The sequence below is a fragment of the Oncorhynchus mykiss genome, chromosome 12, assembly GCF_057628025.1.
Source record: "Oncorhynchus mykiss isolate SJ-2025 chromosome 12, ASM5762802v1, whole genome shotgun sequence".
NCBI classification, from domain to species: domain Eukaryota; kingdom Metazoa; phylum Chordata; class Actinopteri; order Salmoniformes; family Salmonidae; genus Oncorhynchus; species Oncorhynchus mykiss.
In genome coordinates this window covers 65,075,311-65,090,116 of record NC_143033.1, presented here as the reverse complement: position 1 = coordinate 65,090,116, position 14,806 = coordinate 65,075,311, and the positions used below count along the sequence as shown (strand labels likewise).

At 43.6% G+C, this 14,806-nt stretch overlaps 1 protein-coding gene across 1 annotated transcript in view; it reads right to left on the bottom strand.

Moving 5' to 3' along the window:
- atp2a1 (ATPase sarcoplasmic/endoplasmic reticulum Ca2+ transporting 1) overlaps positions 1-12,560 on the bottom strand; it is a 30,558-nt gene extending 17,998 nt beyond the window's left edge. The window contains exons 1-9 of the mRNA XM_090192976.1: positions 12,308-12,560; positions 11,969-12,105; positions 10,602-10,619; positions 7,445-7,527; positions 5,297-5,401; positions 4,745-4,883; positions 1,581-1,661; positions 929-1,014; positions 504-659 (exon numbers count right to left, since the gene is read on the bottom strand). Coding sequence (XP_090049102.1) covers positions 504-659; positions 929-1,014; positions 1,581-1,661; positions 4,745-4,883; positions 5,297-5,401; positions 7,445-7,527; positions 10,602-10,619; positions 11,969-12,086 — 786 coding nt within the window. The 5' untranslated portion in view covers positions 12,087-12,105; positions 12,308-12,560. The remainder of the gene's footprint in view (positions 1-503; positions 660-928; positions 1,015-1,580; positions 1,662-4,744; positions 4,884-5,296; positions 5,402-7,444; positions 7,528-10,601; positions 10,620-11,968; positions 12,106-12,307) is intronic.
- Positions 12,561-14,806: the final 2,246 nt, after the last annotated feature.

The window sequence follows — 14,806 nt, the reverse complement described above, 5'->3', positions numbered from 1 at the left end:
GTAGTAGTGTATTAATAGTAGTGGAGTAGTAGTAGTAGCATCTGTAGTAGTAGTAGTAGTAGTAGTAGTAGTAGTATAGCAGCAGTAGTAGTAGTAGTAGTGTATTAATAGTAGTGGAGTAGTAGTAGTAGTGTAGTAGTAGTAGTAGTAGTGTAGCAGCAGTAGTAGCAGTGTAGTAGTAGTAGTGTAGTAGTAGTAGTATAGCAGCTGTAGTAGTAGTAGTAGTAGTAGTAGTAGTAGTATAGCAGCAGTAGTTGTAATGTAGTAGTAGTAGTAGTAGTAGTATAGCAGCAGTAGTAGTGATGTAGTAACAGTGTAGTAGTAGTAGTGTAGCAGTAGTAGTGAAGTAGTAGTATTAGTAGTGTAGCAGCAGTAGTGTAGTAGTAGTAGTAGTAGTAGTAGTAGTAGTGTAGCAGCAGTAGTAGTAGTGTAGTAGTAGTAGTAGTAGTAATAGTAGTGTAGTAGCAGTGTAGTAGTAGTATAGTAGTAGCTGTCTGTCTCACCTTGGAGAGCTGCTCTCCGAACTCGTCCAGTTTGGCCTGCAGGGGTGTCTTCTCCTGCTCTGTCGCAGCCATCTGATCGCGGATCTTCCCAATCTCTGTAGAGACACCAGTTGCCACGGCTACGCCGATAGCCTTGCCTGATGCAATGTTGGTGCCCTTGAGGGATAGACAGAGGGAGCGAGATAAAGGGAGGGAGAGTGGGGGAGAAGGGGAGACAGAAAGAGAGAGGGGAGAAGGAGATAGTGGAAAGAGTGAGAGTGAGAGGGGAAAAGAGGGAGCGGTCAATGAATGGCTGTAAGGGTGGAGGAGATGGAGAGTAGAAGAGGGCAGGAGTGTGGAAAATGACAGTTAGATTGATGGAAAGATTCCGAGATGGAGGAATAGAAAGATAGATAGATGGATAAAAATGTAGGAGAGTCCCTCACAGAGAAAAGCATGTTCTTCTTGTCCTGGTTGACAGCTCTCATGTCTGGGACGGCATCAGTGTGCTTGATCACACTGACAGACTCACCTGAGCGAGGTGAGAGACAGAGAGGCAGATAGAGTGAGAGAGTTTTACAACAAAATTGTTTTACATGTATTTATAATAGGGCTGTCAAAAGATGAAACACATTTAATCAAGTTAACTCTCAGGATTTTATTGCATATTCCAAGTGTAATTAAAAAAAATTCATACAAAAAACATTGCAAGAATATTGACGTCTTGGTTTTGTCTAAAATAACGGTTCAAATTGAGAAAGCGCACTTTACTGAACCTCAATGTCAACTTGTTTTTACATGGCATTGTAGATTTTAGCTGTATATATCATGTATTTTGGATGTTTTCAGTGTATTTTCAATGCTTTCAGACAATGCGGGGAATGTTTTCAGTGTATTTTCAATGCTTTCAGACAATGCGGGGAATGTTTTCAGTGTATTTTCAATGCTTTCAGACAATGAGGGGAAAAAAAGAGTGCACTAAAATGACAAAAAGTGAACTCGAGTTAACTGATTAACTCTGTCAGCCCTCATTTCTTTTTTATTGTGGTCTTGTAAAGATGGTTACGACTGACAGTCAGAGTTGATAATATCACTCACCAGTGAGGATGGACTGGTCAACCCGCAGAGTAGTAGAGTTTATTTTGACGAGTCTGATGTCAGCGGGGACTTTGTCACCAACTGGGAAAGAAAGAACAAACATATACAATGTTAGCTCAAAGTAGCTGTCTCAACTTCATGCATATACACACACACACACACACACACACACACACACACACACACACACACACACACACACACACACACACACACACACACACACACATACACACACACACACACACACACTCCACTCCACTTCAGAGTTCATTTCACGTATGTTCAAACATAATTGCTACACTGGAATCCACAGTCTTTATCACAATCAAGGTTTTCCCTGGATAACATTGTGCTTAGTCTGACTTATTTTTACAGTGTATTCTGTCCAACGCACTGCTTTTTAACATTGTCAAAATATCACCATTTGACATCTTGACTCTTCAGTATGGCAAAATTAGAGTGAGAGAATTGATCATGGAGAAAAGTCCCCTCATCCAACTAGTCTTGACTCTCGAAGTTTATTAACCCCTACCAACCCAACAAAGCCTCAGGACAGTCTGATCCAACCACATTATAACCAAACGAAAAAAAAACAATTATATTACCTATTCGGAAAACACTTGTACTATTTACTCGTTGTAACAACACTGTACATAGTTAATAATATAACTTGTGTTTTTTAATTTGAACTGTTTATTTGTGATTGCCAAAGCAAGTGACATACACAATGTAAAACATTGCTTCCCATGCCAATGAAGACCCAATGAATTGAAAGTACATGCCAATGAAGACCCAATGAATTGAAAGTACATGCCAATGAAGACCCAATGAATTGAAAGTACATGCCAATGAAGACCCAATAAATTGAAAGTACATGCCAATGAAGACCCAATGAATTGAAAGTACATGCCAATGAAGACCCAATGAATTGAAAGTACATGCCAATGAAGACCCAATAAATTGAAAGTACATGCCAATGAAGACCCAATAAATTGAAAGTACATGCCAATGAAGACCCAATGAATTGAAAGTACATGCCAATGAAGACCCAATGAATTCAAAGTACATGCCAATAATGAGAGTGAGAGAGAGAGCCAATAATGAGAGTGCGAGAGAGAGCCAATAATGAGAGTGAGAGAGAGAGCCAATAATGAGAGTGAGAGAGAGAGCCAATAAAGAGAGTGAGAGAGAGACAATAAAGAGAGTGAGAGAGAGCCAATAAAGAGAATGAGCGAGAGAGCCAATAAAGAGAGTGAGAGAGAGAGCCAATAAAGAGAGTGAGAGAGAGAGCCAATAAAGAGAGTGAGAGAGAGAGCCAATAATGAGAGTGAGAGAGAGAGCCAATAATGAGAGTGAGAGACAGAGCCAATAATGAGAGAGAGAGAGAGCCAATAATGAGAGTGAGAGAGAGAGCCTGACGTGACTGACTCGTCTTAGAACTTTGGATGAGTAGCAACACTGAAAGCCGACCCCACGGACAGACAGAACGAGAGGGAGAGAAAGACAGAGGGCGAGACACAGCGATGTGATAGCAAACAGGTGTATGGGGGAGAGAAAGAGAGAGAGAGAGAGGGTGTAAGAGAGAGAGATAAATAGACGGGTGTGAGTACTAAGCACACACGTTATCACTCTCAAATTCAACATCAAATTCAGATTGCTTTATTGGCATGAAATACAATTTGTAGATATTGCCAAAGCAGTATAGTGGTACAGCATTTCAGTACAATGGAATGAGGATAATGAAATACAGTTCATTTCAGTAGTAATAATAACAGTACATCTAATCATGTATACAGGTACAACACTGCTGCTGTATTGTGGAATCTTCGGTCATTTTTTATTTCATTAAATAAAAATAGGATTATAAAAATAAAAATAAAGAATGGCTAATAAATAAACAACAAAATGTATGGATGATGGTTACACTGTTTTACTGTCACTTACAGTATATACAGTATATATAACTTTCTCTCGTTCTCTCTACACCTCCCTCTCTCTTACCCTCTGATTGCCTTAAAAGGACCCACTGTCTCAAGGACACAAGGACAGCCACCCTCCCTCCCTTCTTCACACAATGACACTTAGTCATTGTCATACGCTCTCTATCCCTCTCTCTCTCTCTTTCTTACCCTCTCAAATACGCACGGGCACACACACACACACACTCGTTCACAATGCCAAGCCACACATCTAGTACATTGGTGCAGGTCCCGTGTGGCTCAGTTGGTAGAGCATGGCACTTGCAACGCCAGGGTTGTGGGTTCAAAAGAAAACATGTATGGACTCACTACTGTAAGACTCATTGGCTAAGAGCCTCTGTAAAATGACTCAAATGTCAAATATAAATGTAATGCATTAATTATAGTGTTTGTTCTTAGGTCACCTGCTAAATTTGGAAATTGTGCCTGCAAAATGAATAACACGCATTCAACATTAAAATGTGCCCTTATTGGTCAAATCTGTCCCTTTATCTATACTTGGATCAGATTAGCCAACCCTAAACCTAACCTTAACCATTAGAGCGATAAAGCAATCTGACCCAGGACCAGCCTCTGGTATGCATCCCAAATATCAGCCTATATCCTGCATCAGTGGTTCCCAACCTTTTTCAGTTACTGTACCACCAAGTGAATTTTGCTCTGCCCTGAGTACCCCTGAAGTACCCCCTCATGTGCATTTTACCAGTAGCCCTATGGTGTCATGAGTCTTCTCAAGTACACTCTGTGGATAAGCCAAGTACCCTCAGGGGTCCTGGGGCCTACAGTACATAGTGCACTACTTTTGACCAGAGCCCTATGACTATAAAGTGAATAGAGTGCCCTTTGTGATGTGTCTGTCAACCAGTAGACTGACAATATTCACCATGGGTATTAGGCCTTGTTTGTTTATTTATTTTTCTTGGGGGGGCTAATAGCAAACCCTAAAGACGTGATGTTCATCTGAGAGGATTTGACAGATTCAAGCACTTTGACATATTTTGTGACAAATTGTACACCCTTCGTCTCTGATAGGCCAGGTAGATTCTCTCTCGATTACATCAGATCTACATTCATTTTTAGTGGCTTGTGGGTATTGGGGCTATGGGTCGACTTGGAACTGGGCCTACAACTCTTGGGCCGGTTGGGGTAGAAGTTGCCCTTGGGCACAGATCTGAATCTTACCGGACACCTCCACCACATCTCCAGGGACGATCTCCCTGGCCTTGATCATCTGGACGTTCTTCCTGTCCGACCGGTAAACCTTCCCCATCTCAGGTTCATACTCTTTCAGAGCCTCGATGGCGCTCTCTGCATTGCGCTCCTACAGGGCAACAATAACCCCACAGAACATCAGTTCCTCCTGACCTCCCGTCCAGAAGTGTAAAGCCAGACTTATGCCAATATGGCCACCCCCTACACCCGTCACATCCACCCCCTCCCCGCTCCCTCGTCCCATAACCCCCCTATGTGTGAATCCTTGTACATAGTTTCCAAATGACCACCACAAGGCCAATATGGACCCGCTGCTTGTGGCTTGCGGTAACCTGATCGTCCCTCTGTATTTTTACTGTAGGACTGGGGGCTGCTGCATTTCCCCCTTTAACACCCCCACCCCGCGGTTAACACATTCTGACCCTGAGCGGGTAAACTAATGCATGTGATGTATTATGTGTGTGTGTGTGTGTGTGTGTGGTGTTTGTGTGTGCGCGCGTGTGTGTGTTTCCACTAACTGACCTGCCAGACTCCAACGATGGCATTAGCGATGAGAATGAGGAGGATGACTAAGGGTTCCACGAAGGCTGTGACTGTTTCCTCACCTTCCTCAAACAAGGCCAGCACCTGAAAGCGAGAGAGAGACAGAGGGAGAGAAAGAGAGGGAGAAAGAGAATTTATGTTTAGTGACAATGGAATGGAATGCATTTTTATGACACTTGACAGTATGCGCCTATATCAGAATCACTTTTTTCCACTCTATGCAAGACTTTTTTTTTGTATGCGTGTCCGTGCACATGTGCATGTGTGATAGAGGGAGTTTTTGTGTGTGTGTTTCCTCACGTGTGTGTGTGTGCGCTTTCGTGTATGTGAGTGTAACGAGTTGTTGTCACTGGTCTGTTTAGGAAAGATGCTGTGTTGACATGGACACAGATCAGTTCTGATCCACTGAAGCAGAGTGAGAAGCAATCTAACCCACAGAGAGAGACAGAAATCCCTCCATCCCTCCATTATGTTATACGTCCATCCATTATTCTTTATTGCCTATTCCTTTGTCCAAACCGTCCTCTTTTTACCTTCTTCCATCGCCTCTCCCTTCTCTACTCCGTTGTTCCTTAGTGCAATGATTTCATTCTTCCATCCTCTTTCTTTCCTCCTTTCTTTCGTTCTTTCTTTCTCTCTCTTTCTTTCTGTCTCTTTCTCTCTTTCTTTTGCTTGTTTCTTTCTTTCTTTTCTTGTTTCGATCCATGTATTATCTTATTCCCTCTCTTTTAAGATCTCTATATCGCTCATCCTCTCTGTCTCTCTATTCTAAAAGTTACCGCATTGAAATCCATTGTAGCCTCCGCACACGTACCGTGCTATCGCAGAGCCCTTCCATTCCTAGCAAAACTTCACTTGGAAGTACATGAGAAACATTGCAGCAATATTGCCAATGCGTTTATGCATTCACGCAGTATATCAACTTAATAATATGTCATTCATAAATGCATAATATAATCACTACAGTGTCTTCCTCAACCATATGCTGTATGGACCTATCATCATCGGTTTGTTTGTCTTTGCAACAATCAATGCCATTGTGCAACACCGTCTCTCTCTTGCGTTCTCGCCGGCAATCCTTCGTTCCTTTCATCCCTGACCTTTGTGGAAGGATACAGTTTCTCGGCCTGGCTTGAGACTTTCTTAAAATAACGCGGGCCTCTCTCCCCTCGCGCCCTCTTGTCACACACATGCACGCACGCACGTACACACCATGCACACACACACACACACTATATCGCACACACACACCATTCTTTCTAAGGCCATAATGACAGCTGGCCAGGGACAGAGCGTAGAGGGTTGGGGGGGGGGGTTACAACATTGTGTCACCCCCCCCCCACCCCCGAAACAGATTTGAAAAGAGAGAGCGAGACAGGAGGGTGGAGGGGAGACAACAGTGAAATGAAATAGTGAGAGAGAGGGATGGGGGAGGGATTCCTAGAGTGAGCGAGCGAGCGAGTGAGTGAGTAAGCGAGGGAGGGAGAGAGGGAGGACATCAATCCATGTGAAATATAACTTGACGGGTCACAGCATGTGTTCTGTGTGTGTGTGTACGCAAATCATAATTGACCTGTGTGTGTGTACAGTATGTGTCTTTCATTGTGCAGGTATGTAACCTTGTGTGTGTGTGTGTGTGTTAGCTTTCAGTGTCCTCTCATGGCCTCTGCCACCATGCACAGCTGCTACGCTGAAACATTTACCCATCCTGCGTTGGGGTAAGGAGAGGACGTGGAGGGAGGAAATTGACAGGAAGTGACCTCACTTGTGCTAACACCAACAAACAGATACATACACCCAAACCTATCGACCTGTATAGACCCTAACCCACTTGTGGAGATCTGAGAAGACTCAATAGGTATTATCAATGCATGAATATCTTCCCCTTGCTCTAATTACACCAATCATTGAGGAGCAGACCAGATGACATCACTTTGTCTTATACCAATGAAGTTAGGAACAGAACATCTGAAGTCATTCACCATTCTAACGCAGCAATGAATCTAGCGACTAGGAGGTCATGTCTTTACCTTGTCTTGTGTCATTACTCTGCAATCTTTCCCCTGTAACCCATAGCAATATCTTTTTACCATAGTCGGTCAAAATCAGTGACAACTGTCTACTTACAAAAGAGATGCAGGCAGCCAGCAGCAGGATTCTGACCAACAGATCCTCAAACTGCTCTACGACCAACTCCCAGATGGTCTTACCTGAGAGAGAGAGAGAGAGAGAGATAGATAGAAAGAGAGAGGCAGATAGATAGAAAGAGAGAGGCAGATAGATAGAAAGAGAGGCAGATAGATAGAAAGGGAGAGGCAGATGGATAGAAAGGGAAAGGCAGATAGATAGCAAGAGAGAGGCAGATAGATAGAAAGAGAGAGGCAGATAGAAAGAGAGAGGCAGATAGAAAGAGAGAGGCAGATAGAAAGCGAGGCAGATAGATAGAAAGAGAGAGGCAGATAGATAGAAAGAGAGAGGCAGATAGATAGAAAGGGAGAGGCAGATAGATAGAAAGAGAGAAGCAGATAGAAAGCGAGGCAGATAGAAAGAGAGAGGCAGATAGAAAGAGAGGGGGGAATGAGAATAATGTCAGTGTGTGTGTGGATCTGTGTGTGTTGGCAGGAGTGTATTAGCACAATACAACAATAAAAATAATGCCAAATTAAATCGCAATACTACTACTACTACACACGCAGAAAAATCAGACCTAAAGAGGAGTGCACTCTTCAAGACACTTGCCAACATCATGCAATGTGGAAACCAACAGAAATGTTCCCTAGCAACGTGCACGCCCGGCCGACCACCTGAGGGGCTGTCTTATTCAGCCCCTCTGTTTGTGGGGCGCAAAACCTTGTCACTTAAATCTCACTCGATTGATTGTTTTCACTTTACTCCTGCGATTCTTACATTCTCTTGCTTGTGCCTGTCCTGACCTCAACCCCATCAAACACCTTTGGGATGAATTGGAACACCCACTGCGAGCCAGGCCTAATCGCCCAACATCAGTGCCCAACCTCACTAACACTCTTGTGGCTGAATGGAAGCAAGTCCCCGCAGCAATGTTCCTACATCCAGTGGAAAGTCTTCCCAGAAGAGTGAAGGCTGTTATGGCAGCAAAGAAGGGACCAACTCCATATTAATGCCCATGATTTTGGCATGAGATGTTCAACGAGCAGGTGTCTACATACTTTTGATCATGTAGTGCATGTCTGGTCTCACAAACAATGTAAAGTAGGTGTAATCCAGAGCCAAGCGTGTTGATTTATAATCCAAGGGTATCCTGCTATTGATACACTTGTTGTTTTATCCTAAATAAAGTGACAACAACAGTAATTAATGAAGGGGCCTCCTGAGTGGTGCAGTGGTCTAAGGCACTGCATCGCAGTGCTAGCTGTGCCACTAGAGATTCTGGGTTCGAGTCCAGGCTCTGTCGCAGCCGGCCACGACCGGGAGGCCCATGGGGCGGCGCATAATTGGCCCAGCGTCATCCGGGTTAGGGAGGGTTTGGCCGGCAGGGACATCCTTGACTCATCGCACACTAGTGACTCCTGTGGCGGGCTGGATGCAGTGCACGCTGACAAGGTCGCCGGGTGTACGGTGTTTCCTCCGACACATTGCTGCGGCTGGCTTCCGGGTTGGATGGGCATTGTGTCAAGAAGCAGTGCGGCTTGGTTGGGTTGTGTTTCGGAGGACGAATGGCTCGATGAGCGATGAGACAAGACTGTAACTACTACCAATTGGATTGGATTTTTTTTTTCATAAAATAAAATAACTGTAATTAATGAGGCAGTTGAGACAGCGCAGGTGAGTGCAAATAGGGTAGACAGTGCAAGTGTTTAGTTGTTACAGCCCTGTCTCTCCCCTTTATGTTAATGTGTAATATATGCAAATTCATGCATACATGCAAATATATGCAAAGTAGGCACATATACGTTCCCTTATTTTAACTCACAAACAAATAGCTGATATAATAAGGAAATGTATATATGAGTGCATCCCCCCGCCGCCCCCCAAATATTGGGACATTCTACAATAAATTGAATACCTAAATCCCTGGACTCCGTTCATTATTTGTCCGTGCCAGTAAAATGTTTTATGTGCTACAATTCAGTCAATATCTGGTTTGCAGTGCCTTCATCCATTGTCCAACTGTTGCATTTATTATAATTGTTTTTAAAACTTTTTTTTAACAATTTCGATGACCATGTCTCTATTGCATCACGATGATATAGTACTGTCAGAGGTGAGAATCATAACCGTTACAGGGAGGAATAGTCAGTGTGATAATAATCTCTCATGGGTAGACACACGCAACACAACTGGAAGGGTTCCCACTAGATAACACAGCCACAGAGTCAAAAACTGGGTGTGTCATAAAAATGTATCAAAGCAAAAATGACATTTTTGGCCTTAATTTAAGGTTAGGATTAGGCATAAAGTTAGAAGTGTGGTTAAGATTAACGTTAAGTTTAGGGTTAGGTTTAAAACACAGGAGGCTGCTGAGGGGAGGAAGGCTCATAATAATGGCTGGAACAGAATAAATGAAATGGTATCAAAAACATGGAAATTGTGTCCTTGATGTGTTCAATACCATTCCATTTATTCTGTTCCAGCCATCACTATGAGGCGGTTTTCCCCAATTGAGGTGCTACCGGCCACCTCTGGTTTAAAATCCGATTTTTAGAAGAGAAATTGTAGAAACGGGTGGGGTTTATGACTTTGTGACTGTGTTAACTAGTGATAACCCAATTTAAGTTTTTACTTCTGGGTTTTTGAGGTTTTGTGTGACAGATGGGATGGGTATGTAAGGACACAGATCTGTGCATAGGAAGATCCTTTTCTTTCAGGGTTATGAGAAGTTTGACAAGAAGAGGAATCCCATTCACATCCTCCCCTTCCTTCTCTCTGAAGTGTGTAGCCACTCCCTGTCAAGCATCGGATTGGATAAGAAATATGGCTACTCTACACCAACCAATCCAGTGATTTTAAACCCTAGAGGGGGCATATACAGAGATAAATGGGTGAATCAGGAATGTCTGGAGGGTTTGTGATGACAGATGTCACGATGGCACGACTGACAGGAAGTCCATCATCCCAGGCAGGAAGCAGAACAACAGGTGTGTATGTGTGACTGCAAATGTGTGTGACATGGTGGCAAGAAATAAAGAGGTAGTGTGACTGATGGGATGTGTAACCTCCTGGACATTGGGACAGAAATAGGAGAGTGTGTGCAGACCGACCACAGACAGGTGTGTGAGGGGCAAAGATAACGTTGGGAACTCACCAATCTCAGCTGGCAGCTCTGTAAAAGGGGAAAGCGAGAGACGGGAGATTATTACCATAGCATTGCTATTTGCTACTAACATTGCTAATTGAGATCAGCATTAGGCCTGCTACCTCTAACTTTGATAGCAGAAATGCTAATTCTGCACTGTTTAAACATAAAGGACCAGATTTACAAAGCCTTTGTTTCCACCTGTTTCACGGTCAGATCAGGTCATTGAAAATACAGGTGCAAACTTGTGCACTTGATACAAATGCCTATAGTTAATTAGCTAAAAACCTTTACTTAGCTCATGTCATCCACCTTTTGATTGATAACTTACGTCAGGACTGAAATCTCTCTGAACTCATTTCAAACCTTCAAATGATACAAAAACAAAAACATGAACAAACTGGTATTGCACACCTGTGATTCTACTTTATTTCTAAAGGATCGAACTAAGTGGTTTTCTTTAGCAAACGTTTGCAAACGAGTGTTAGGGCCTTGGTTTGTTCCAGGTCGGCCCGACAGTAGCCATTGCAAACCTCTGTCCTTCTCACTGACCTCTGATTGGTTAGCCAATCAGAGCCTTGAGTCTGTCGTTGCTTTTGATTGGCTGGATGAGACAATGACTATACCAATGCTTCATATCATGATTTAAGCACGGATGACCAAGAAGAAACATTTTTGTAAAAAAATATTATCATAAGCTTCATAACTTGACTTTTGCCTCTGTATATCAAGTCTGATGCTTAGCCCCTCAATGTTATTATCAAGTGTGCTAACTGCAAATACACTCAAATAAAAGGACTGATACAACAGTTATGCAAGTAGAAGTTGTCATGAACTTCTGGAATCCAACCAACCACGATAGAGAGCCTGTACTGGACTGATCACAAACTACACTACCCAAGCATCCTTTGGTGCCGCTGACCTTCAAATGGCATCTGCCGCACCATCACAAGGTCACGTGAACCATTTTGGTTGCCGTGTGCCAATGTGTCAGTCAGCCAGCCAGCCAACGGCCAATCACAAAGAGTCAACATTCGACCTTCCCCTCTTCATAACCAAAACAAAGACTAACTATTGTCCAAGCCAGTGGAACACCTGTTGCTGTATGTATGTATGTCTGTCTGTCTATCCCTCCATTGCATTCATCCTTTCCACAGCATTTAGGACCAATGAACCCCATTTTGGGTCTGAACCTCTACACCCAACCAGATCCTCCTCCTTTTTCTCCTCCTCTTCCTCCTCCTCACCATCATCTTTCCAACAAGCCCTATCCCTCCTCTTATCTATCTCCGTGTACCTCTGTCCATCCCTTGGTTTCTCTATTATTTTCCATCCATCCATCCATCCATCCATCCATCTCAGTCTCTCTTTCTCACCATTGTGACCATATCTGGCCAGGTTCTTCTTGAACTGCTCTGGTGTGAGGCCGGTGGTCTGGTCGACACCAAAGTATGACACGACCTCTTCCGGCTCTTTTGCGTGTGCATTCTCCATCCTCACCAAACAGGAGACGCTTCAGAAGAAGAGAACAAAACAAAAACACGTTTAGGACACGTCTGTCCAGTAATGCGTGGCTTGGCGCAGTAGGTAGTTCTCCAGTTATGAGGTTTTACAACCAGAGAAATGATTTGTTACCCATCACTCTATAAAAGCGTGGGATTGGGATAAAAACTGTCAACCCCCTTCGTACTCTTTCTCACAACTCTCTCTCTCACCTCTCCGGCAAACTGGAGCCCTGGACTGACAGAAAGTGCAACCTGGCACAGGCTCATGAAAAGTTTTATACAGACACAAAAGTGGTGCGATTGGTGCTCTCTCACCATGCTCCTGCACCTCATTGGCTGAGGGAAGCAAAAGTGGGTGGGCCGGGAGGGTCCTGGGGGGGGGGGGGGGGGGGGGGGGGTCACGCGTGGAAGAATTGTTCACCAACTGCAGAGGGGGTCCGCTGTCTGCCGTCAAACTGAAAATAAGATGTGTTTTTGGATCGAGCATGGTCAGTAGAACAGGGAGGGGGAGATAGGGGCAGGGGTGCTTTGAATGAGAGGTAGGGGGCATTTAATGATGGGTCCAGTGTGGCAGATAGGACAAAGGGGGGGAGGGGGTACAGAGAGAGAGGTAGATAGAGATAAAGAGAGAGAGAGGAGGAGGGGGGGACAGAGAGAGGCAGATAGAGAGAGGGGGGGGGACAGAGAGAGGCAGGTAGAGAGAGGGGGGACAGAGAGAGATAAAGAGAGGGGGGTGCGGCAGAGAGAGAAACAGATAGAGAGAGGGGGGGTAGAGAGCGAGGCAGATAGAGAGAGGGGGTACAGAGAGAGAAGCAGATAGAGATGAAGAGAGAAGGGGGGGACAGAGAGGCAGATAGAGAGGGGGACAGATAGAGAGGGGAGGACAGAGAGGCAGAGGAAGAGAGAGAGGCAGATAGAGAGAGGCTGATAGAGAGGGTGGACAGAGAGAAAGGCTGATAGAGAGGGTGGACAGAGAGAGAGAAAGGGAGGGTACAGAGAGAGAGGGGAGGACAGAGAGAGGCAGAGAGAAAGAGGGGGGACAGAGAGGCAGATGGAGAGAGAGAGGGAACAAAGTGAGAAGCAGATAGAGATGAAGAGAGAGAGAGGGGGGACAGAGAGAGAGGAGGGACAGATAGTGAGGCAGATAAAGAAAGAGAGGGGGGACAGAGAGAGAGAGGGGTACAGAGAGAGGCAGATAGAGAGAGAGGCAGATAGAGATAGAGAGGACAGAGAGGGGGGGGGGGTACAGAGAGAGAGGCAGATATAGATAAAGAGAGAGAGGGGGGAGCAGAGGGGGGGACACAGAGAGAGAGGGAGCAGAGAGAGAGAGGCAAATAGAGAGTACAGTGGCAGAGACATAGAGAGTTCTAAACTTCCTTAATAAGCACAACGTCTTGAGTAAAAACCAAATTGGATTTATACCAAACCATCGCACAACCGATCATATTTCCACCCTAAACATCCTGATAGAATAACATGTCCACCACAATAACACCAGTGTATGCTCACTTTATTGTCTTCCAAAAAGTATTTAATTCTATTTGGCATACAGGACTGTTCTATAAGTTATTGAAAGTGGTGCCGAGGCAAAACCTATGACATAATTCAATAAAATGGCATAATAATATGACTATTTAGGGGGGAAACAGGTGCAGCATCAACATTGTCAAGAGAAGAACATCATTCTTTAACCAGGGGCAGGGCCTTTGCAAGGGTTGCAATCTCAGCCCCACGCTCTTCAATATTTACATCAATGAATTGGACACTATTCTAGAAAAATCCTCAGTCCTTGGTCTTAGTCTCCACAATTAAGAGGTTAAATGCCTGCTCTTCGCAGATGACTTGTGCTTGCTGTCACCCACAGCACATGGCCTCTAGCAGAGCCTAGCAGACCCATTTTCCAGAGAATATCCAGATCTCAGGGAATTAGACCAAAGTTTATAGGGTATTGCACACTACAATTACTCAGGCTTAATAATAAGCTCAGTTGGACACCTAAATGAGGCGGAGAATGAACTGAGAGAGAAAGCACGCAGGGCATTCTACACCATAAAAAAAACAAATTCAAATTGAAATATCTATAAACATTTGGCTAAAACTAATTGAATGTGGTATTAAACAATTTTTTATAATTATAGTGGTCTGGAAATATTCCAAGATCATGTTGTGGGTTGTCTATAATCATTCATAATTCCTTAATGTTTTTAAAATATCTGGTGGGAAAAAAACCCAGAATACATTAAATCAAACACGGAAGGGAACATGGAAGGGAACATCTTGTGACAAAGAATAATACTGTTTGACTGACTCTTTAAATTAGAATCAAAGTTCAAATTAATATTAGAAATCTGTATTTTTGCATTAATAGGTGGCATATCCTTTTGATAAAAGATTTTTCAAATGAATGATCCTTTCATGTTTCGTGTCTCAGTTGAATTGGTTTGAATGGTTTTGAATTAAATTATTCTTCCTTCAATTCAAATTCCTGCTTCCTGTAGGTGTGATCAATTCAAATTGAGTTCAAATTCATTGTTTGAATTGAATACAATTCTGAATTGGCCCCAACCCTGCTGTTTACACAGCATGAATATGGTGCCGTTAAGACAAAAGTTGGATTCAGACGTTTATTTGATAGTGAGGGACACATTTCACTTTACATCTGGTAAATACAGTTCCTAGAGATTCTACATATATACATGTATACATATA